Genomic DNA, 24,763 nt, shown 5'->3' with positions numbered 1-24,763 from the left:
TTAGCCTTATGTAGCAAAATTTCATTTAAACAATGTTTTATTTATTTTTTATACATTCGATAAGAGTAGTAACTCATAGCTACAAAATGGTATATCATACACTGCATTTCTGAGGAACAATGGGAAAGTAATTCTGCTTTGAAAGTTGATAAACTTTTGCGTTTGAGAAAAGGACTTTTGAATTGTTTGGAACCAACTGGAGAGCTCTCCTTTGTCTACACCCATTCGGCATTGTTCACACCCTCTTAAGCCAGCCCCACCCATCTCTTTAAGGATTCACATGTGAGGTCATGTGCTAAACAGTGAGTAATGTAGTAAAGATTAAGACTAAAAGTCATAGTAGTCTACAATAAGGAAAAATTCCAGGTAAAAAGAGTGTCCAGATAAAAATATTTTATAAATATTAGATGATGCTTACCCAGACACACTTGTCTAGATTGATGGGTCATGTGAAATACATGTTTTAACCCCCAGCCACATCCAGTGGTGGAAAAAGTACTAAATTGTCTAACTTGAGTAAAAGTATGAATTCAAATTCCTTATATTAAACCAGACAGCACAATTTTTGTTCTTCTTATTGACGGATCGCCAGGGGCACACTCCAACAGTCAGAATTGACAAACAAAGCATTTGTGTTTAGTGAGTCTGCCAGATCAGATGCAGTAGGGATGACCAGAGAAGTTCTCTTGATAAGTGCATGAATTGGACCATTTCCCTGTCCTGCTAAGCATTCAAAATGTAACGAGTACTTTTAGGAGTCAGGGTAAATGTATAGAGTAAAAAGTACGTTATTTTCTTTAAGAATGTGGTAAAGTAAAAGTAGTCAAAAAAAAGAGTAAGGTCAAAAAATGACTTAAGTGGTACTTGAAAGTATTTTTACTTAAGTTCTTTACACCACTGAGTGCAGGTAGTGTGTAGTAGTTTAGTAACAGCCAAGCTAAGGCGTAACAAACACTGATACCCTGACGAAGACAGCTTGTCTGTCGAAACGTTATTATTATTGCATCTTAGCTCCTAGAGTTGTGAGGCTCTCCTTTTATTTTTCAAGTGTTCTCCTCCGCTAGCCAGCACCTCACCTAAACAGGTGTGCGTTTCTTTTGCCTCAAGAAATCAATGGGCACTTGATTAGACTAGCACTAGTGAACTGTTACAAAATAGGTTTTGTTTGGTATTTTGGGCAGTGGGGAGAGAAATCACATCCAGGACTTATCATGTTTTGTTATCGTTGGGGCTGGTCCTTGAAATCAGTCTCCACTATCATCCTCACTCTCCCTAATTTAAGCTTCATAATAGGGTCCATAATGCGGCTAAATCACTATGAAGCCAGTGACTATGAGAATGGGAGATGTGCTGTTTGCTTGGCTATAGCTGACAATGCTGTTAACTTCTTGGTGACAGGGGGGCAGTATTGAGTAGCTTGGATGAATAAAGGTGCCCTCTGGTCATAGGAACAACATGAATGTGTGCATGAGGCAGAAGAAATGTGGTGGGACTCGAGTTTTGTCATCAGGTGGAAGACTGTGTCCCCTCTCTCTGGTCAGTCTCACCGGAGGAAAGGAGAGAGCAGGGACCTGAGAGGCAGACCCTCTGCTGCTCTCTCCATCTGCTGACACTGACCATCAGATGCAGGTACCATCAGTCCAGTGAAATAAAAAATAAAATGATTTCAATTTATTCTCAGCTGTGCCTCACATGTGATACAACTGATCTATTTTGTTATGAAAGCTTGAGTATTGAAATATAATATGGTCTGAGAAGAACAAAATTAGGAGGCCAAGCATAGCCAATATGCTATGATAATGTATTAGACCTACCGCACCATCCTCATTCCAACATATATTTGTTTATTAGGTTATTGTTGCATTTTTTAAGTCAAGTTAAAACAAAATCTGAGCGGTGGATCTCAGCTTGCCTTTTGACTTCCAAAGTTTGACTCAGAAAAGGTTGGTGACCACTGCTCTAGAAGAAAACAGCACTAAGGAAGCATGCAGTGATGAATACATTCATAGAGCACATTCCCTATTGTCATCCTGTCTGAGATGAGTATAGTGTAGAATATGAGTAGGGCCAGCCAGAATATATACAGGGAAGTTCTTCCACCACTACCCAGTAAGGTAAATGTCTACATGTTGCGTTGTTTAAAACTAAACTTCACTCATTCAGTAGCACAATTTGTTTGAATTTGAGTTAATCACAGCAATTTATTAGGTTTTGTTTTTATAGTTTCTGCACTTTCAGAAACTCTACCCCTCCACATCCTGTCTACGTTTAAATATTAGGCCCTTGTATCCAATATCCATGGACGTGTAACTGTCCTAATATGGGCATCGTATAGGTGTACAACTTCCATGAATGTTTGAGTCTGTCCTAATATTGACACCGCAATACAATGACTGAACTCCTTCTGAGCCCCTTTAACTACTCACAGGCAGTGGACCACGGTGCGTCCGTCTCCCCCGTCGTACTGCTCCTGCCACTTGGCCAGACGTCTCACCAGCTGCAGGATAGAGCGCTTGGACAGGGGCGTGTCGCGGTAAGCAGGCCAGCCAATGAACTGGAAATGCTGCACCAAACGGTAACCGTCCTGGGGCTGCCAAAGACAGTGAGAGAGAGAATCATAAATTAATGCCATCGTCAACATCATTGTTGTCGTCAACATCATCGTCATTGCCATTATCAAAACATCCTCAATATGGACAACATCACAGTCAGCATCCTCATCATAATCATCAACCTAATGCTAATCTTCCTCCTCATAACCGTCACGAAAATGTGTAGATAAATCAAGTTTACCTCTGTGTCCACTGTAAACCTAAACCACTCAAGTTATTAAATAACTGCTGATGCAATCCCAGTGTCTTTTGGCTCATTGTGGCTATGCTTTCCTTAGCCAGAGCAGAGCCAACGACTGGCAACTACAATAAAGACGTCAGCTGGGAGGAGGGAGGGTGGGGGTCAGCTGAATTCTGTCGTGCATGAGCCGTGTCATCCGCTTGTGGCGGTGGTGATGGAACCATTTCATGGTACATTGGAGATGCCGCCACTGTGGCTTTTCGCACCGGCACAGAGCAGAGCGTTGATTAGCTGGCCAGCAAAGCCTGCTTGTGATGCTGGTGAAAGTGGGAGAACCATGACTGAACGAGAGGCAGAGAAGAGGAGAGAAGAGTAACCATGTGCCACGAACACAGGGATTCGCATTGTGGTGATTTAAACGGGGTCTAATGAGTAGTACCGTAGAACAAAGCCCCCTCATATGAAATCAGTCTGAACCAACCACTGCTCTGCCAGGCTGGACCTGTCTGTTAGCGCCATCTGCATTGGCAGGGCTCAAAGCAGAGGGTGAATATTTACAGGGTGATAAACATGATACAGACCCTGGCCATGTTGCAGATCCTGAAGATGCGGTTGATGATATCTTCGTCGATGTCGGCTGAGATGAACTCCACCTGGATGGGGCCATAGCAGCAGGAGCTCTTCTCGGGCCAGTACTGCATGCACAACTAGGGATTGAAGAGGGGTTTAGCCATAGAAATAGAGTTTAGAAGTAGTTTTACTCCTATGGGTACATTTAATATCGCTGTCGGTGCACCGATCACAGGATATTGACTTGAATGGGAATGTCCGTTCTAGTTGTAGTTCTGGCATGAGCTACATCACATGTTAGGTACACCACATACTGGTGTGGACACTGTTGTTGACTACTTGGGGATTTTACCCATTGGGGAGCACTGAAAAAATTACATAAACTACACATTGCTTTAGCCATTTGAACAAAACCATCTGAGTTGAAATGCAAGGTCACACTGCTGGGCGTAAGCAATTGAAGGTCATGTGCATACAAAAGAAAAGCATTGACCTTATTGGCCTCTGCACGGTACACCTACATCTTAGGGCCAGGATGGGTTATCCTCCGGTCTACAGCTTTTGAAGGGTTCCAACCTTTCAAACCAGTTAACCCTCAGTCAGTTGGAAAATGTCACTACTTGGGAACAAAATCTATATTTTTTTTATGTAAATGGCATGTTATAAAGGGTCCAGACACGTTTTTAGCAATTTCCCTTGGTTTGAGAAACTTACTACAGCAGAGATTGACTTCCTTGAACCTCATTCTGGAGTTCAAGGGCATCCAAAAAACATATATTCTTTTAAAGACAAAAAAAAAGTGTCTGGACCCTACTATAACATGCCATTTATATAAAAAAATACAGATTAGGTTCCTAATAGTGAAACTCTCCTTTAATATGGGAGGTATTGATGTGCTCTTTGCTAGGTTTCAATGTGGGTGTCTGAGTGTTCTGGGAGTTATGTTGAATAGTTAAACCCTGGGCAGAGAAAAGAGCAGCTCTCCTATGAGGCTTATCCTGCTCCATGAAACTGTGTGTGTGAGAGTCGATGGAGGAAATGACAATGGAGGGATAGATGGAGATGAATAGAGAGAGATTGTGTAAGACCCCCTAGCAGACCGACAGTCAAAAAGATTATTGGTCTGTGTGTATGTCGATGTATGTACACCCATATGTGTGTGCGACCCCCGGGGGTCAACAATACACACCTGTGCGGCATCCATCTCGTTGAGCATTACTATCGAGGAGCAGTTGTAGTCGAACACCAGCCTCCAGAAGTCGGCCACCGTGTTGGGCAGTGGATGCTGGGTTACGATGAAGGCTGCTGGCTGTTTATGGCTCTGGGAAAAAAATCAATGACAAACACCACAACACTTCAGCCCCCGGTAGCGAGAGAGAGAGTAAAAGAAGAGAGAGAGAGATGAGAGAAAGAGAGCGAGAAAGAGAGAGAGCAGAGACGCTGGTGGGACCACTAAAACAGCCACGGGTCACGGTGGGTTTCCGATGCCTGATCAACTGGTGGCGAGGACAAAGAGCCCGGTGAACTCCCACGGACAGTGTTAACCTTGCATCGTGATGCATTGACAAGAGAAATCCCACTGCAGGTCATTACGCTGTTGCCAGACTAGCAGGCCGGTTCTGAGAAAGACACTGCTGGCTTTATTGGACGCCACCTCTGTGCTTGTTATTGCCTGCCGTTCTTTTCTCATCAGCTCCGTGTGGCTTATCTGGATCTGCGTGTGTGTCGTTTGGTAGATCTACTACGAGGGCCTAGAGTGTGAGGCTGCTTTCGCAGTCATTACTTATCATTTACCACAGTGCTATCACTTAATGGTGTGTTGGTTGATGATCAGTTGTCAGATGATGTTGTTGGTTATCTTTTTTTATTGCTGTTGCCCTTTGACATTTCATTTTTGTAACCTGTTCTCTAATTGAGTTGCATTTGCATGTACCCAGTCACTGCCTCCCCATTTCCCACCCCCCAAAAATGCAATAAATACAAAACATAACATCCCTATTCTAATTAATAACGCAACAGAACCGAGGCATATCTCAAACTAACTGATCTGTGTCTTTTCCAGGTTGGATTACATCAGCCAAGCTAAATCCAATGGTTTACACTACTTGGCAGCCTCTGACACAATTTGTGTCATGATTGGTGTTGTGCAGACCTGTATGGGTTCAAATAGTGTCCGAAATCTTTGAGCGTTTGTTTGAGCCTGGTTATAGATGGGTAGAGTTTGCACATTTGGGACAAGGCATGTTCAATCAAAGCAAGAGAGGAGAAAGAGAGAGACAGACAGAGACAGACAGACAGCGAGGGAGAGAGAGCAGGGAAGAGAGAGAGCAGGCGAGAGAGCGAGATTCATTTACGTCCATGAGGGCAGCGTTGATGTAGTTACTGGACTCTCCGTCCACGGAGATGAGGAAGGGCAAGCATCGATCCACAGACAGGACATCCATGCTGCGGTTCTTGTCGTGGTTCCGGGGGAGCAGTCCCACGCTACAGTCTTCAGGCCGGACCCGGGGAGTCACGATGTTCAGAGTCTGGAGAGGGAGGATGTTATTTTGACAATTATTATAAGGTTTAACAAACATATTTTGGGGGGGGGAGGAAACCTCCATTAACTTACCAAGAGTTGCTGAATATTTTCAACTTCGACACCTGCATTTCTTTTGTCATAACTCCTCATGTAACCGACAGGGTATCAACAATCAAACCAGAGTTGTTCGCGAGACACAAGACCATATTAGCTAAAGCCTATAGGCTAGCAACACTCACCTGAGGATCTGTCTATTTGTATTTCCTTTGTTTGAGGGGTGCAAAATCCACTTGTCACTTAAATATCGCTAGATTGATTGCTTTCATTTTACTCCTGCAACTCTTTCATACTCTTGCTTGTGCCTGTCGTTTTTCCCCATTACGACCACAGAAATGTTTGTAATGACCTGTCAAACAATGGAATACATTGTCTTTCTGATGCATCTATTTACAATTTACATTTACATTTAAGTCATTTAGCAGACGCTCTTATCCAGAGCGACTTACAAATTGGTGCGTTCACCTTAAGACATCCAGTGGAACAGCCACTTTACAATAGTGCAATAAGAATATATATATATATAATAATAATAATAATATAATATAAGAACGCTAAAGCATAGTCTGGGATTAAACACATCGTCTTGATACTTACATCACAAGAAAGAAAGCTATTTTGATGGGTGTACAATTGATTTGTAATTAAAAAGTAATCATTTAATACAGTTGAAATGTTTACAAAATAGATACCCTGGAATGAAAGCAACTTCCAAAGATGAATACTCGGATTATACTATACTATGTCCGATCTTGCAAACAATGTAAAGTATATTTAGAAAGGTGTAATCCAGATCCAAGAGTGTTGATTTTGAATCCAAGGTTATCCTGCTATTGACACACTTGTTGAATTATGCAACGGAACATGACAGCAACAGTAATCAATGAAGCAGTCTAGACAGTGCAGGTGAGTGCAGATAGGCCTATACAGAACAGGTTTTTGGTGGATGCAGGCCTGCTCCACCCCTTGATGTTAATGTGTTCATATATGGAAATACATCCAGTGTGTTTATGCAAATGAGTCATATATGATTTGCTTAAAAAAAAAGTTTGATAAAATACCTGATATCATTACAAAATGTATATATATATATATATATAAATATTTTTTTTAGCCCCTTCTCCTCCCCAATTTCGATCTTGTCTCCTCGCTGCAACTCCCAAACGGGCTCGGAAGGCGAAGGTCGAGTCATGCGTCCTCAGAAACGTGACCCTCTAAACCGCGCTTCTTAACACCCGCCCGCTTAACCCGGAAGCCAGCCGCACCAATGTGTTGGAGAAAACACGACCGAGGTCAGCCTGCAGCCCCCCGTCCGCTACGATGAGCTAAGTAAAGCCTCCCCGGCCAAACCCTCCCCTAACCCGGACGACGCTGGGCCAATTGTGCGCCGCCCTATGGGACTCCCGATCACGGCCGGTTTTGATACAGCCCGTGATAGTGACACCTCTAGCACTGTGGTGCAGTGCCTTAGACCGCAGCACCACTCGGGAGGCCCATATGCATTCTAAGAAAAAAAAGAGATACTTGAATTCCCTATAATTCAATATCAGTCAATATCTGGATTTAAAAAATGTATTGTTCTTGGAGAAAGCAAATGTAACTCCTTTAAGTTGGAAAAGGCTAATGATATGCCTCTTAAGAAGAAAAGCGACGGACGGACGGACGGACAGACAGACGGACAGACGGACATAGACAGGTAGACGGACCGAGAGTTTAAGAGTTAAGAAGTGGAGGGTGCTAACCTGAAATTCATCCTTAATTTGGCTGGAGTTGGTCTGTGGGTCCAATCTGCTGATGTTGTAGTATATGGCTCTGAATTCACAGACTGGGATGGCCGTGTTTCCACACAGGCAGGCTTCGAGGATGGCGTCGTGGACAAAAACATACTGCTCCTGGGGTAGGAAATTATGAGAATACAGGTGTAATGACATACAGTTAGATGTTCATGTACTTCGACCCTTTAGGTCAACCTCAAAACACTAACCACCTACTTTATCACAGCACTTCAACCAGTAGTTGGACCCGATTCAAATCCATTAGTCTCAATTCACATGTACTGTTGAAAAGTGTCGAGAAGCAGAGTAGTGCATACAGGTACCGAGCACAGCTGTAGAATTTTGATTGTACACGGCGACACAAAAACATAATGTGTAGCCATTATTGAACGTCAATACATCAAATCTAACACAGTTCTGCGAAGGCAGCCCTGCATTTTCAACACGTACTATCGTGCTCTGATGAAACGGATTTCATAGCCTGAAGAGCGCTTCGCATAAATTTGCATTTTGAAGCATGTAAAGTAATATCCTGTGGAGAAGTAAATGAACCACAGGAAAAAAGGCAGCCATGTTACAGCCTTAAAAGGAGATCAAGAGGCTGTGTGCGGTTCAACAGCGGATGCATTGTGCTCATCAAGTAGCTAGACATATTAATTCATCTCCAAAATCCCAGCCCTTCGCCTGTGAATAGAAATATGCATATTTTCACTCAACAATGCAGAAGGCTCAGGGTTTAGAATGTTAATTGCGGCCATGAGAGCCGTCCGGGGCTAAATCCATCCAGAGTTGACCTCCGCTATCCATTACCTTGATAGCTGGTGCTACTCGGGAGCAGAGAAAGCCTTTTAAAAGATGAATTGCTTTTTGTTGTTTGGTGCCGGATTATCTTTGAATAGTGCTTTAAACTGACACAAATTGCCCTCTACCCATTAATGCACCCGGCATCCATTTTTAGCCATTGAAGTGGCATATATAAACACTGTGTATGACATACTGTAATTCTATCTACTTATCATTGTATTCATACGAGTACGAGTTGGGACTAACCTAAAAAAAGTTCTGTCATTTTATTATTTTAGGGGGTGACTGCAAAACCGAGTGGCCGACTGGACGCAGGGTCATAACCCTAAGACACCATAAGACACCCTAAAGACACTTAGCAAACACAAACTCATTTGTGTGCGGGACTAAGATATCTATTATTCAGCTTGTATGTAATATTAATAGGAACATTGGGATGGATGATGCATGACTGAGCACACCCCAGAGGTAGCTAGGCTAGTCCGACATGGGAACTCTTCCAGAGGAGACGCCACACAAACTTGATCAGTTGGGATATCAAGTGTGGTGATGGTGTGTATGAACGGTTGCTAGTCGTGGAGTCGCTGAGAATATACAATGTATATCGGTCTAGTGGGTACACACATGGTTATGGAGAATACTGATGCTTATTCCTGTTGACAATAGCCGGTTTGTCGTTATGGCTATTGACCGTGGACTAGCAGTCAGAGTGATTGAGGGGAGCAGCTTGAGCAAGATGAGAATCGCAGAATCACTAATCTTGATCAAATAATGAGTAGTTAGTTGGATGCAAGGTGATTTGTAGAGCAGTGATTCTGCGAGGCCCGACTGCAATGTAGTTGATCTCAAACATACACATTATCTCACAATAGTTGTTTCCCCCATTCTCTCCACTAGAGAGAAGATCTTGGAATGGCTAGTGTTAGACTTGAGTAAAGACCACTGTTCTGTGGAAGCCATCGCTTACTGCATGATCCACTGGGAAATTTAACCCTAATAACCTGGCTTGGATGTCTGGCAGCTGAAGCCCAGATCCCTCTGTCTCAAAGGCTTAGAGACAATAGAAGTAGAATCTGGTCTGAAGGTCTGAGTTCCTTTCCTGTTCTAGAGATTCTATTTCTATGCTTTACATTCTCCCTCCATAGGACTCACTTCCTATCTAGGCTTTTAGACCAGTGGCCACCAACCTTTTTTGAGTCAAGATCACTTTGAGTCAAACATTAACGAGTTAAAAACAGTTCAGTAGCAGACGTCTGTGCAGTAGGCATGCTTGAATTGCCCTGCCAATGATTTTCCTTCTCAGACAAATTTGAAATTATATTTAAAAAATATTAGGTATATGATCACACTGGTAATATATATTTTGTTGGATTACTGGTGAGGCACAGCTGAGTGAGCATAATACATTTTTTTTTTTTTACTGGACTGACGGCCTGCATCTGATGGTCAGTTTGAAGGGAGGGAGCAGCGGTGAGGCTGCCTCTCAACCGACTCACCATCCCTTCGCTTTCCCTCCCTCAGCTGAGAAAAGTTGACAGTCTGCTGCCTCATGCACCAATTCATGTTGTTACTCCTATGACCAGAGAATGTAAAATATTCCTCGATTAAAAAAAAAAACACGAGGCACTAATTACAGCGCTAGCTTATCAGAACCGTTTGTTATACTCTGCAGTGCTGATTGTAGAGTGAGTGGAATTAGGGAGAATGCACATTTTACAGCATATGGGTTATACAAGTGTTAACCGTGCTGAATAATAACTTAAATATAAACACTTACGTATAAAAACAGCAGCTCTTTGCTATATTTGTTGAGTCTCTCTCTAGTCATGGTTTTGAACTTTTTGAAATCTCACAATATCAACTTTGCTGTGTGTACGAGGCATCTTGTTGTGGTCTATGGCTCGAGGAAACTGTGCAGACACAGTGTTCGGAGCTATCTGATTGACCAGCAGTAGTCCTATAGGTGCACTTGATTTGCTCTCTGGGCTTGCCATGTAGTCGGAGTTCTACCTTCAGACAAGTAAAATGGTTCAAAATGGGAACACTTTGCCTTCCCGGCACTAGGGTTGCTAAATCAAGTGCACCTACAACCAACAGCGTTAAACAAATAAAATAAAATAGTAATGGAAGGCTTTTTAGTTTTTTTTTCCCAGAAATGTTTGGTGATCGACAAGGAATGCCTTGGTGACTACTTGTGACCACTGCTTTAGACCATAGAAATATAATCTGGTCTTGAAGGGTTTTGTCCATGCTATAGATTGTATTTCTATGCTTTACACCCTTCCTCCATATGACTGATTTTAAAATATCCCTGCTGAATATTTCAGGCAGAGCAACTGTGAGCAGTGGGCTGTGACATAGGATCAGTCTGCTGACCGGCTGGGAAAGGCCAACGCCAGCAGGCTACTGTCTGAGTCTTGTCAATCCTTCCGCCATGGCGATGGCAAATGCTACGCTAAACAGACTTGCTGTGTCCGAAAACTCTAGTTGCACTCTCTAATTTTATGGCTAATGCTAACTGTGTGAGTGCTAGTAATCACTAATGCTAAGCTAATTAGCTAACTGCAGTTTTATTCCTTTCGCATGTCACTGTAATGACTAATGTGCAAGCTATAATACAATATTGCTCTCTTCTCTACCCACTATCCGCACACAAGCTAATCAGTATGCTGCTTCACCAACCTCGGTTTGCACCATGTTAACCCTTTGTGAGCGCAGCTCCCGGATGCAGTTGAAGATGTCCACCACTCCCTCGTTCTCAGCCATATCCAGCATGATGTCCACAGCTATGAAACAGCCTGTCCTTCCAGCCCCGGCACTGGAAAGAGAGGGGGAGGGAGAGAGAATACAGAAACAGAGACAGAGAGCATTTCATTTCTCCAGTATGTTCTGTACAGTAGCGAGGGCAGCGACACATGAAGACACATGCTCCGGCCCTATAATAAACAGGCCGGGGGTTATATTGAACCACGCTGAGCTCCCTCGGTTATCCAAAGGAGGCAGGACAGCCTTACAGCGCTGACAAACAGCGTACTCCAACCCCCCAGGTAGGGGTTAGAGCCATTTCCCCTGACCCTGGTGTTAGGTGTTAAGGAAATAAACCCAGCAGAGTGGCTGGGTGGAAGGGAGGGAGCAAGGGAGATAGTGGTGGAGAAGAGATAGAGGTAGGAGAGGGGGGCTGCTCAGCCATCATTCACTCGGCAGCTTCTTGACAGGTCCCAGCTCCGGAGCTCAGGAGCCAGGGGCCGCTCAGTGGCTCGGCAGCCCGACAGATTGCCTGTCAGCCGCCAGTGATTAATGGCGAGCGCAGCGAACAACTAGGTCCTGGCAGGGGGATAACGGCCAAGGAGTGCCCCAGGAAATTAGAAATTACTCCGCAGTCTGTCAGTAGGGCCTTCGCTCTGTGGGCCAAAGCTCATCCTGTTGTCCTTCATTCCATCTATCGTTCAGTTCAGTGGGGGGAATGGCTGCCAACCTATAGGCAGCTCCATGGGACATTCGTTGTCCATCCTCAATGGGGGAATTGAGGTTGGGGACTTTTTTAGGAGAACACGAACCGACCATGGTTTGGGTTGTGGAAAAGCGACGATGTACTGAATGAGAGGTACAGGGAGGTTAAATATAGTGGGTTGCTACGGGGATGCAAATGCCATGCCTATTAGGAAGAAAAGAGGGACAAACAGACACAGGGACAGAGACCGAAAAACAGACAGACAGATGAAGACAGGTCACTCTCCTGCGACAGGTGGTTCATAAAGGTTAATGTCATCGATGAGTGGGCGAAGATAAGGAGCAGGAGATAAAGTGGCGGTAATAAACTTTGCCATCGTCTCTCCCCATCTCGTCCTCGGGGGTATTAGAGGGAGCAAGGCGCCCAATGCTTCATGAGAGCAGAAAGAGCAACGCTTGGCACTTGAGCTAATCCACTCTGAAAATGTCTTAGTCACATCTGCTTTGTTTTGAGAGACCCGAGCCAAATGTAAAATTGCATTGTGCCATTTAGCAGCCTCTCCCTGTCACATCTCATTGTACACGCTCACGCACTCCATCCCTGTCCCCTCCCCTCCCCTCTTCTCCACTCCCCCGTGCCTCCCCCACCCTTCCCCCTTCACCTGTCTGAGCTCAATGCCTCTGTTTCAAGGGGTGGGTGTTTGAGTGGGCTGGGGAGGGGTAGATGAGAGAAGGAGCAAGAGAGAGAGAGGCCTTAGTCTCCCATTGCTCTCGCTCATTCATTTTTTCGACCTAAAAATGTATGTGAAGGCTCCCACCTACATTTTTGTCATTTAGCAGATGCTCTTATGCAGAGAGACTTACAGGAGCAATTAGAGTAATAATGCCTTGCTCAAGGACACATTTTCTTTACGAAGGCAGCTCAGGGATTCAGACCAGCGACCTTTTGGTTACTGGCCCAATGCTCTTAGCCACTAGGCTACCTGCCGCTAGCTACTGTTGTTATTTCTGATTAAATAAAGTATAAATAAATACATAGACAAAAGCCCTGAGTGTCAAATATGTCATCCCAGTAGTCCTGTGTTATGTCCCACAATCCCCCTCGGTGTGGACAGTACGTACCTGCAGTGGGCCACAATGGGGCCAGCGTCGGGCGGGTTGAGGAACTTGACCTGGCGGACGAAGCCCAGGAGGCCGGTGGCATAGCAGGGTACCCCGTGGTCAGGCCAGCTGGTGAAGTGGAACTGACGGATCTCTCGAATCTCGTGGTGGCCCTTCTGAGAAGAAACAAAATGGAGGCTTAAATGGAGACAAATACATGACACGTTGAAAGTTAATAAGTTATTGGCATAGAGCTTCCTATTGATTGATTCTGATAGTGGGAAACTTGGGCCTCCTCTTTCTACAGCAGGTTTCCAAGTTAGAAATGTCTGAGTTTCCTGGAATTCCTGGAAACTGCGGGCTGACTAAACAAAATGGAGACTTCCTGGAAACTGAAGATCTGACGGGCTCCCATTCCGGCTCAACAACTGAATATACAGTAGCTATCGATTTGTTTCTTTTAAGAAAATACATTATGACGACTTGAGCATACAGGCAAGTATTGAGGGGAACAAAACAAAAGGTGATTTGATAACTGGAGGCCTATTGATTTCCTTTCCTTCGATGTTCAAATTACATTCCGAAATCAATATGGGGTAAACATCTAAGATGGGAAACAACAAAGCCACAAAATGCAGTAAATCACAGATTGGGAAAGAAGGTAGGTAGGGCCTAGCTCATGTTTACCATGGCAACATGAACTTGGCAGAGTAGAAAGTAACTGGTTCTCACTCTTAAAGGCACGTGGCATGATACTAAAAACCCACTCCAATAAGGATATCAGCGAAGGCAGCAGAACATAAAGGGAGTTGATGTGCGGAAACTGGAATAAGGCCATTTACAGAACAGTAGAGCGCTGGGCTTCAGTAGTAATAATAATCACAGGCTTCACACCTCCACTCCCTGTGCTAATGCTAAGCGGTTAATTGCCATTCGGGTTGGTGAGCTGTTTAATCCCTGCCTGCCAGCTTTGATATGCCAGCAAAACCCACATAACAGTTTAATACCGCAGTTAAAATACCTTCACTGTTTGGAGTGTATGGACACATACCACCTTTAATAGTGCATTGGAGTGTAACAGTGTAAAGCGGGGGTAAACTGTGTCTAAGCTTGCCAAACCAGTGGGCTCTGGTTTAACATATTCTCAATGGATTAACGTGAGAGTGTGTGTGTGCGGGCCTAAAGATCTATCTATCTGCGTGGTGCAGTAAAATAATCCCCTTGGACTCATCATTAATAATGCTTTTCATAATTTCAGAACTCATTATTTTCTGCAATTAAAACAATTTAATACGCTCTACTTGAACGCATACGCATCCGAAGCGTGATTCCCGGCCATCACAGTGCACTGCTTTTTAAGGCACAGGAATTAAGGTTGTGGTGTGATGGTGGCGTTTTGTAATGACAATGTCCCATTTCCCTTTCAAATGAAGAGTGTGAGCAGGTTAAAAGGAACTTAGCTTTCTTGCAAAACAGATGGATTAAAGCATTGCAAAATTAGTTGACTACTAGCTCGTGTTGTCTGCCTAAGCGGCTTTCACAGAGTCACAGAAAGATGCATTTCAAGCCTATCAATGCTTGCTAGTTTCGTGACTGTTCCTCTGATATTTCCCTTTTAAAGGGAGCTAACAGAACAATAGCGTCGCATACGGAATCCTGCATCCCAACTGTATTGTGCTTCTTTCAATGCAAATCCTCACTGATTACCAGTGTTCAATTATACTCTCATTTCCCAGTTGGACAACATAGCTTCACCTTGCTGTCAACCACAATGTTAATCCGGCAAATTGGAATGAATGAAAGCTAAACAAGCAAGCCTGGCTATTGACTTAGTCTGTGTACCTTCTGTACTGTGAAGGTGCGGATGACATACTCGGCCAGTGGCTCTGTCTCGATCAGTGTCACCTTGACATCTCCGTACACTTCGGTCTCGTCAGGCCAGTACCTCACACACTTCACCTGGGCAGAGAAACATATATGGTCAGTGCTTTGTCTCTTACAGAGGCTATATGGGACTTTTGCCTCTGGAGGTGCTGTTGAGCCAAAAGGGGTCCCTGAAATGGACAGAAATAATATTATTAAACATAACATTAAAGGACCAATCAGAGGAGTTGATAGCATATAATACATACAAAGAGGCCTGATTTAATGGCATTGAATTCAATTTTGTCCTCACATATTTGATGTTGATTTGTTTTAACTATTTGTTATCGCATATATTTGTTGTGAACAGTAATGGTATGAGGTGTAGGGAAGGGGAATACGAACTATGATTGACACACCCTGATCTATTAAAGAAACAGCACAGAACTCCATTCAGTATAAGAACTTAGCCGCTTGCTCTAACACCTTTCAAATCCTCTTTGATGAACTCACCCTGCCCACTTCCACCAGGTTGGTAACCATGACAATACTGCCGGAATTCTCCTGCCAGATCATCCTCCAGAAATCTCTCACTGTCTCCTGCATGGGGCCTGGAAGGAGAGAAGGAGAGCAAGGATGAGATCAAGAAGGATTGGACAGAGATAATGTCATAACAGGAACCAGGAAGTATACATAGGAGCAATGACTGTATATATGAATAGGCAAAGCCATCGATCACCTGTACCATTCATTCCTATGTGAAGACTCACATTCATTCCTATGTGAAGTGTTTCTTAATCCTGGGGACCCAAAGGGGTACACATTTTTAGTTTTTGCCTTAGCACTACACACCTGATTCAAATCATCAAATATGATGAGTTGACAATTGGAATCAGGTGTGAAGAGCTAGGGCAAAAACTAAAAATGTGCACCCCTTTGGGTCCATAGGACCAGGATTAAGAAGCACCGAATTGAAGCCAAATTAAGTCAGTAAAGATGGAGACTCGTGGTGACATAACATACACAGTTTGAGCTGCTCCAGGAAGTGACATTGCAGGTTAGTTCAGTGTTTCCCCATCTCATTGAGTAACTCAAGTTGAAGGCCAACTGGGGTACTGCAGGATGCCATTAGCAACTAAATAATCCTTATAACTTGTGTGATTTTAAAATAATCGGTTCAAGAACATACATATGGTGTATTAGAAGCAAATACTGGTACCATGATTGTCTTTGAATTATACTTTTTTTTTTACATGAAGATTGACCACAAAGATTGCACATTTTCCATTCACAATTGGGGATCCTGTTTTTTGCTAACAATGCCTGCAGTACCGTGGTTGGCTTTGAACTTCTGTGGAGTCAATGAGAGGGGGCAGTCGTTCATCCCTGCATAATGTTAAAATAGTGTCAGTCGGGCCTCTCCTAAAATGATACCCTATCCCCGGAAATGGCACATTGTATCCCTGATATAGTGCATTACTTTTGACCAGAGCGCCCATTGACCTCCCAGTGCAGTTATACCCAAATAATATTCAGACATCACGGTCTCATCATTATTTGGTCGCGTTCCCCTGCTCAGACGTTGTATGCATCAACCAATCGTTGTGTGCCATGTCATCAACTGTGTCATTGACTGACAGATTTCTAAAACGTGGTTAGCCCGATACTTAAAATACCTATCCAGGCGTTAGCAATGTCTGAGCAGAGGAACGCGCCCTTTATCTTATCCCAGAAGGAGAGCGACTTATCCAAATCACAACCATGCCCAGGATCAGTTAAAGATAAGCCCCAGTTTGTTATGGAACAAAAGGAATGGGGTGTTACATTTTTGTCATTGGCTTTAAGAGTATTATTATTATATATATATTTTTTTACATCTGAGTAATTGCCTCTCCCATGTCTGGGGATACTTTTCCAGGTGTCTTGCGTCTTACCAGCCAACCATCCAATTTAATTACCTTGTGTAGCGATGTAATGTCTTGGTCTATGATACCCCTGTGAGAAGAAGAAGAGAAAAAAGAAAACCCCCAGGCGTACTGTAATAGCTCAAGGTCCTTTCAAATCAGATCAAATCAAATCCGAGAACCTTCATTTTCCTATCTGCCAAAATGGAAATTCTATCATATTGTTCCATCGAGACAGAATGCTTAGTTCAAATGAATACAGTATATACATTTCATATCCTTAATAGGACATTGCCATTTCACCATATCAAGTGGGAATGTGTGCGTGAAACAAATTCTACAAATTCATTACTATTACAACCGCTAAAAAAATCAACACAGTTGAGGCTCCTAGAGCTGGGTATAACAATACATTTTACCAGCGGATCTTGGCACATCGACCCAGTAATTGTTTTATTAGAGGAAATGAGGCTCGATGATATGATTATACACACAGCTATAATGCCGATTTGTCCTGATGCTGCTTCTCGGAGTACAGGGCATTCCCAGTCCCCACAGCATAATAGAGACAATCATATCTACACTGTCGTTATGGTAGTTATGTCAATGCAGAATTCTTTCATCCGAAGATGAGCAAATGCATGCTCAGATGCAGTACGCTGTGTTTGCAGCAGATATGTCAATGTTACAGGCACATTGCCTCGTAAAAAGCGTATATGTTTTCTACTGTATATATAATCTCCGTTTGTGTGACGATGGTGTGTCATATTTTGAATCCATCCTTGCAAAATCTGTCTTCACTGACCATTCATAATAGTAATGTTTGTAGCGTGATGTACTACAGCACCCATAATGCTCTATGCAATATTTGATTTTATCTTAGTAAAGATGTCATGAAGTGAAATGCTGTCTCATCTCCTTACTAATACATGGTGTCAGAAGGCTAAATGAGACCTTGTATTAAGTCAAATTCAAAAGCAATCAGATAAAAATTCCATTCCCCTTCACATCTCCGCCTCCCCATACTTACGTCTATGTAGTTGGCGTTGATGTAGTCTGAGTGGGGGTCTCCGTCCAGCAGTTGCAGCCTGACTCGAGTGTGGTCATCTGTGGGGTCAAAAATTCAAAGAGCAGGCCTAAAGTTACATTTACCCATTCAAGGTTCACACAACTACACCTCAACATCAAATGTCTGAGGACTTCGGCATCCTATTCCCTGCATAGGGCAGTGGTAAAAAGTAGTGCACTATGGGCCCTGGTCAAAAGTAGTGCACTATGGGCCCTGGTCAAAAGTAGTGCACTATGGGTCCTGGTCAAAAGTAGTGCACTATGGGTCCTGGTCAAAAGTAGTGCACTATGGGCCCTGGTCAAAAGTAGTGCACTATGGGTCCTGGTCAAAAGTAGTGCACTATGGGCCCTGGTCAAAAGTAGTGCATTGTACAGGGAAAAGGATGCCATTTGAGATGCAGCCTACATGTGCCACTACCACAGCTTTAATGCAAAACACACCCTAGCGCGAGAGACCGATTTGCAGTATTTTAATGGCAAAAGTATTTTAATGGCACGATATCTAAGGAAGTCTCGAGCTATTGCTCGCCTGAGATAGAGTATCTCATGATGAACTGTAGACCACACTACCTACCTAGAGAGTTTTCATCTGTATTTCTTGTAGCTATTTACATATCACCAAAGTTGATGGTTAGGGGCTCGTAAGTAAGCATTTCACTGTAAGGTTGTCACCTGTTGACTATATTTACATTTACATTTAAGTCATTTAGCAGACGCTCTTATCCAGAGCGACTTACAAATTGGTGCGTTCACCTTAAGACATCCAGTGGAACAGCCACTTTACAATAGTGCATCTAAATCCTTTAAGGGGGGGTGAGAAGGATTACTTTATCCTATCCTAGGTATTCCTGAAAGAGGTGGGGTTTCAGGTGTCTCCGGAAGGTGGTGATTGACTCCGCTGTCCTGGCGTCGTGAGGGAGTTTGTTCCACCATTGGGGGGCCAGAGCAGCGAACAGTTTTGACTGGGCTGCGCGGGAACTGTACTTCCTCAGTGGTAGGGAGGCGAGCAGGCCAGAGGTGGATGAACGCAGTGCCCTTGTTTGGGTGTAGGGCCTGATCAGAGCCTGGAGGTACTGAGGTGCCGTTCCCCTCACAGCTCCGTAGGCAAGCACCATGGTCTTGTAGCGGATGCGAGCTTCAACTGGAAGCCAGTGGAGAGAGCGGAGGAGCGGGGTGACGTGAGACTAATAACATTTGATTTGAAAATACGTATTTGTAGGCATATAAATACAAAGGAATAGAACAGGCGTGGAAGCTCTAACCCTGGCAATTGACTGTTAAACTCATGTGTACACTCGCAATGACTGCCTGGTATTGTGATGCAATTAATTTCCATGGTATTTTGGAATGTTCTATCAACTGAAGCTGTATTGCCATGGTAATGTAGAATGTTCATTCAAATGATGCCAACTGATGTGGCGTAAGCAATGGAATGTATTTTTTGTAATGTCAGCTGAGTTGACTCAACAAATCACAGCACAGGTTGAAGGGTACACTTCCTGCTTTTACTTCCTCGCATGGAAACACTTAAAATGGCTGCCAGTCCACCTAATATGCCATCATTGACTTGAGTGGAGACGCTTTTTCTATACGTTCTTATTTCTATGTTTTTAGGTACCATAGGAGCATTGTCACTCTATATAGTACATTCAATTCATGGGACGGATTAGAGAGACGTACTGCGTTTTATCACCTTGTCAGCGAGATGATTTCCATCTCGAAATTGCCAAACGCGCAACTATGTCTATACACACAGAGCACATGACTAATCTCACTGCATGATTGAATTAGTTACTTCTGTGGGGGGAAAAAATAACAAATTAGACATGCTATGCTGTTTTTACTTCGAGAATTGTCTTTTGTTATATCCTAGTGTTTTTTTCTAACCTGATACAAACTTGTCTTTGTTTGACTTAGTTATAAGACTTGACGTATAGCTAAGATCGCAGCATGTGACACATCCTGTGTTTTTACTATCTGCAGGAACTCAGCTGTGTGGAAACTTGCAGAAAGGAGCACATTATAGTGTGAGCTGTGGCAAATGCAGTTAGACTGTTGAGCCCTCGTGCCATCGTAATCTGCACAGACAAACTAATCGCCTTTTACACACTATGTTCCCCGCCCCTGTTCACACACATCTGCTAACAGCCACATAGACAGACAGTACTTTTCTATTAAAGCTGAGATCCAACTCTATTCGTTGGGCCCTTAATTCTGCACCATTGAGTGATTGTTAACTGCTCCATTTTTGCAAATAAAGTAGTTGATTTAAGAATCTACAGTCTCTCTTCCTTTTGGTTCTAATTTCCACAACACTTCAACCACAACATCTACCTTTCACTCTACAAACACATGACCCATTACTGTAATTTTGACATGTGAAATCTTGAGCTGGACTCCACAGGGCTTCTGCTTGGCAATTAAGGGAGTGATGGCGATGGTGGTGGCGGAGGAAAAAAAGGACGTGATGATGATGATGGGATGATGTGTAACACACTGATCCCTTCTCACTTTGATCTGTGATATGCAAATGTACGAGCGCTGCAGCACATTTCCTGACTGATCGGACGCTCCTGGATGATAGGCCTAGCAGCATTCCAATAAGGCATGTACTGAGAACGATAACTTCATATCTGCGCTTATCAGAGATGTCAGCCTATACTCCGCGGTTGCGTTCTTGCTGATCTATATTTACTGGGTGATGACAGTTAAAAAACGAAATTCCATTGGTTGGCTGAGCGACCCTCCTCTCCCTACCTCTCCTCTCACGTGAGCCAGGACACTGGGCGAGGGCTGGCAGGGGGTTGTGTGAAGGTGGCGCCACAGAGGACCCTGCCCACACAAGGGTTCCCTGTGCAGGCCTCCAGGCTATAACACCTATACATCTTAAGCACCACACGCCTCAAGCACAATCCCAATAAAGACATCACTAGCCCAGTCCTCAAACGGAAGGTTTGTGAACTCATTACTGATTTATGCTACCGATTCCTCAGCTGAACTCTTTTTTGTAAAAGTTTGGTGCAGGCCTGCAGGGGCATGTTAACTTTTCTAAAACTTTAATTCTGCAGAGCAGCTTGGACCATATGAACTTGAGTAAGAGGCATATCTGATTTTGTACACTAAATATCTATCGTCGTTGACTATTGTCTATCAAATCCTGTATTTTACTGAGACCAACAGATTATCATAATCTCCGTTTCACAGTCTATGTCATGGAGAAAGGATTACAGTGAAAACGTAGACACGTTAAAAACACAACAGTATCGGATTTGAATTGCTGATCGAGGGGACTTGCCTTCTCCCGGTAACGCATGGTATGTCACAGCTCCATTAATCATTAAAGCCCATGTTGTCCCCACAGAATTTATAGATAGCCACTAAACTGTCAACGTGGCTGAATGCATTATGGACTTTAACCTGTTAAACTCTGACGCCTTCTGGCAGCATTTTCTAAACCACACATAATATTGTATACTACCTTCATAAAGTCGGTTTCAAAAGTCCTACAAACACATATGACCTAATGGTGACGCATGCGCAAATTCCCATAGGAACACAGCCATTTTAAAAGTGCAGGGCTTGTGCAAAGTCGTTTTTCATATTGCAGGAATGACATGAGGAGAAAGCTGAAGTCCCTACCTATTTATTGATGTAAATATATCCTCTGTCTGATTCCCAGTTCGTCCACGAGATAGCAACATGACGTCTCTTGGCCACTTGAAACCAGTTGTGTCTGGTTTGGGTAGTGAGACATTGTGCCATAATGGCTACTCAGATTTTCAAGCCTGACATCTTAAAATCACTCAAGCAATCAGGGCTTTCAAATGATTAAATTCTAGGCCCTCTCCTATTCTCGCTATACACCAAGTCACTTGGCTCTGTCATAACCTCACATGGTCTCTCCTATCATTGCTATGCAGACGACACACAATTAATCTTCTCCTTTCCCCCTTCTGATGACCAGGTGGCGAATCGCATCTCTGCATGTCTGGCAGACATATCAGTGTGGATGACAGATCACCACCTCAAGCTGAACCTCGGCAAGACGGAGCTGCTCTTCCTCCCGGGGAAGGACTGCCCGTTCCATGATCTCGCCATCACGGTTGACAACTCCATTGTGTCCTCCTCCCAGAGCGCTAAGAACCTTGGCGTGATCCTGGACAACACCCTGTCGTTCTCAACTAACATCAAGGCGGTGGCCCGTTCCTGTAGGTTCATGCTCTACAACATCCGCAGAGTACGACCCTGCCTCACACAGGAAGCGGCGCAGGTCCTAATCCAGGCACTTGTCATCTACCGTCTGGATTACTGCAACTCGCTGTTGGCTGGGCTCCCTGCCTGTGCCATTAAACCCCTACAACTCATCCAGAACGCCGCAGCCCGTTTGGTGTTCAACCTTCCCAAGTTCTCTCACGTCACCCCGCTCCTCCGCTCTCTCCACTGGCTTCCAGTTGAAGCTCGCATCCGCTACAAGACCATGGTGCTTGCCTACGGAGCTGTGAGGGGAACGGCACCTCAGTACCTCCAGGCTCTGATCAGGCCCTACACCCAAACAAGGGCACTGCGTTCATCCACCTCTGGCCTGCCTGCCTCCCTACCACTGAGGAAGTACAGTTCCCGCTCAGCCCAGTCAAAACTGTTCGCTGCTCTGGCCCCCCAATGGTGGAACAAACTCCCTCACGACGCCAGGACAGCGGAGTCAATCACCACCTTCCGGGGACACCTGAAACCCCACCTCTGTAAGGAATACCTAGGATAGGATAAAGTAAACCTTCTCACCCCCCCCCCCCTTAAAATATTTAAATGCACTATTGTAAAGTGGCTGTTCCACTGGATGTCATAAGGTGAATGCACCAATTTGTAAGTCGCTCTGGATAAGAGCGTCTGCTAAATGACTTAAATGTAAATGTAAATGTATCTCAAAAAAGACAAACCGGTGAGGAAACTTCAAACCTCTTTTCCCATGTACTTTTCCTATTGTAGACATCTGTGTTAGATCAACGGTGCATGTGGAGGATGCATACAAGTTGGAGAAGGAAATGCATTGCTTTACAATGACCACCAAGGTGTACCCTTTCAATGCAAACTAAATGTTTACACTTTTGGTGAATTTAGCGACATTGCATATGGGATTTATGGCCTTTATGTGGAGGCAGCGGGGGGCTAAATTCGGATAATTGCGAGCAGAAAGATTTGAGTTTGATTTACAAAAAGACTAGGGCTGTAGCTTTCAAATTATATTTCACGGTACTGGGTCCAAAACAATTGCTCAGAGTTTAAACGGGGTTGATTTAACCTATAAAAGTCAGACCTCCTGGAGGTTCCACTGTCAAACTGACAGAATGTTGTTTGTGCCGCATGCTGGTAGTTGGATGATCCGGTTTAACCCTGTTCTGCAGTTCAGAGATTAGACTGCCATGGGGTGTACCTGAGAGATGCCGCGTGTTTCATTAACGACACTAACTATTGACTTTGACCCCATTCAACGAGAAGTCCATGTTTGGACAAGTACAGTATCATTCAGATCGGGAATGGATTACAGCCAAGGAAGTGTATTAGCAAGAGAAGGAGGTGGGGGTCTTTGCCCAATAGGAAATATATAAATGTACTGTTAAAATATACTGTAGGAAGATATTAGACTCTTTTGTAAGCTAGATAGTCTAAGGGTCAAGTTTAGAGTTTTATTCGCCACGTGCACAGGATTCTAAGCGCCAACCATCACATTTAACCACGGAAAGGTGTCTGGGAATATGGCCGAATACAAACACTGCAGTTATTCCCTCCGTAATGCAATCAAACAGGCAAAACGTCAGTATAGAGACAAAGTGGAGTAGCAATTCAACGGCTCAGACACGAGGCGTATGTGGCAGGGTCTACAGACAATCATGAACTACAAAAGGAAAACCAGCCAAGCCGCAGATACCGACGTCTTGCTTCCGGACAACCTAACTTCCTGACGGGCCGCTACCAGGTGGTGAAGGTAGGAAACAACACCTCCACTACTGATGTGGTTGAGTTGGGTTTACACATAAAGTGACTGGTAGTAGGATATACATGGGAAAACGGCTGAAAAGTGACTGGTAGCAGGAATATATAAAAACGTACGGTAATATACAGTGGGGCAAAAAGTATTTTGTCAGCCACCAATTGTGCAAGTTCTCCCACTTAAAAAGATGAGAGAGGCCTGTAATTTTCATCATAGGTACACTTAAACTATGACAGACAAAATGAGAAATAAAATCCAGAAAATCACAATGTAAGATTTTTAATTTATTTATTTGCAAATTATGTTGGAAAATAAGTATTTGGTCAATAACAAAAGTTTCTCAATACTTTGTTATATACCCTTTGTTGTCAATGACAGAGGTCAAACGATTTCTGTAAGTCTTCACAAGGTTTTCACACACTGTTGCTGGTATTTTGGCCCATTCCTCCATGCAGATCTCCTCTAGAGCAGTGATGTTTTGGGGCTGTTGCTGGGCAACACGGACTTTCAACTCCCTCCTAAGATTTTCTATGGAGTTGAGATCTGGAGACTGGCTAGGCCACTCCAGGACCTTGAAAAGCTTCTTACGAAACCACTCCTTCGTTGCCCGGGCAGTGTGTTTGGGATCATTGTCATGCTGAAAGACCCAGCCACGTTTCATCTTCAATGCCCTTGCTGATGGAAGGAGGTTTTCACTCAAAATCTCACGATACATGGCCCCATTCATTCTTTCCTTTACACGGATCAGTCGTCCTGGTCCCTTTGCAGAAAAACAGCCCCAAAGTATGATGTTTCCACCCCCATGCTTCACAGTAGGTATGGTGTTCTTTGGATGAAACTCAGCATTCTTTGTCCTCCAAACACGACG

The 24,763-nt window shown here is 43.9% G+C and overlaps 1 protein-coding gene across 3 annotated transcripts in view; it reads right to left on the bottom strand.

The window, feature by feature from the left end:
- The window catches only part of ptprt (protein tyrosine phosphatase receptor type T), a 413,934-nt gene that overhangs the window by 5,697 nt on the left and 383,474 nt on the right, over positions 1–24,763 (bottom strand). For 2 of the 3 annotated variants that reach the window (XM_029682684.2, XM_065001674.1), the window contains 11 exons: positions 17,872–17,948; positions 16,896–16,932; positions 15,451–15,548; positions 14,917–15,033; positions 13,096–13,250; positions 11,206–11,341; positions 7,687–7,836; positions 5,718–5,891; positions 4,553–4,684; positions 3,375–3,500; positions 2,427–2,590 (listed from right to left, as the gene is read on the bottom strand). In XM_029682684.2, coding sequence (XP_029538544.2) covers positions 2,427–2,590; positions 3,375–3,500; positions 4,553–4,684; positions 5,718–5,891; positions 7,687–7,836; positions 11,206–11,341; positions 13,096–13,250; positions 14,917–15,033; positions 15,451–15,548; positions 16,896–16,932; positions 17,872–17,948 — 1,366 coding nt within the window. The remainder of the gene's footprint in view (positions 1–2,426; positions 2,591–3,374; positions 3,501–4,552; positions 4,685–5,717; positions 5,892–7,686; positions 7,837–11,205; positions 11,342–13,095; positions 13,251–14,916; positions 15,034–15,450; positions 15,549–16,895; positions 16,933–17,871; positions 17,949–24,763) is intronic. The other variant, XM_065001673.1, reaches the window with a different exon arrangement.

This window comes from Oncorhynchus nerka, linkage group LG15 (assembly GCF_034236695.1).
Source record: "Oncorhynchus nerka isolate Pitt River linkage group LG15, Oner_Uvic_2.0, whole genome shotgun sequence".
NCBI lineage: Eukaryota > Metazoa > Chordata > Actinopteri > Salmoniformes > Salmonidae > Oncorhynchus > Oncorhynchus nerka.
The sequence above is the reverse complement of the archived record's forward strand: the minus strand, read 5'-3'. Positions and strand labels throughout refer to the sequence as shown.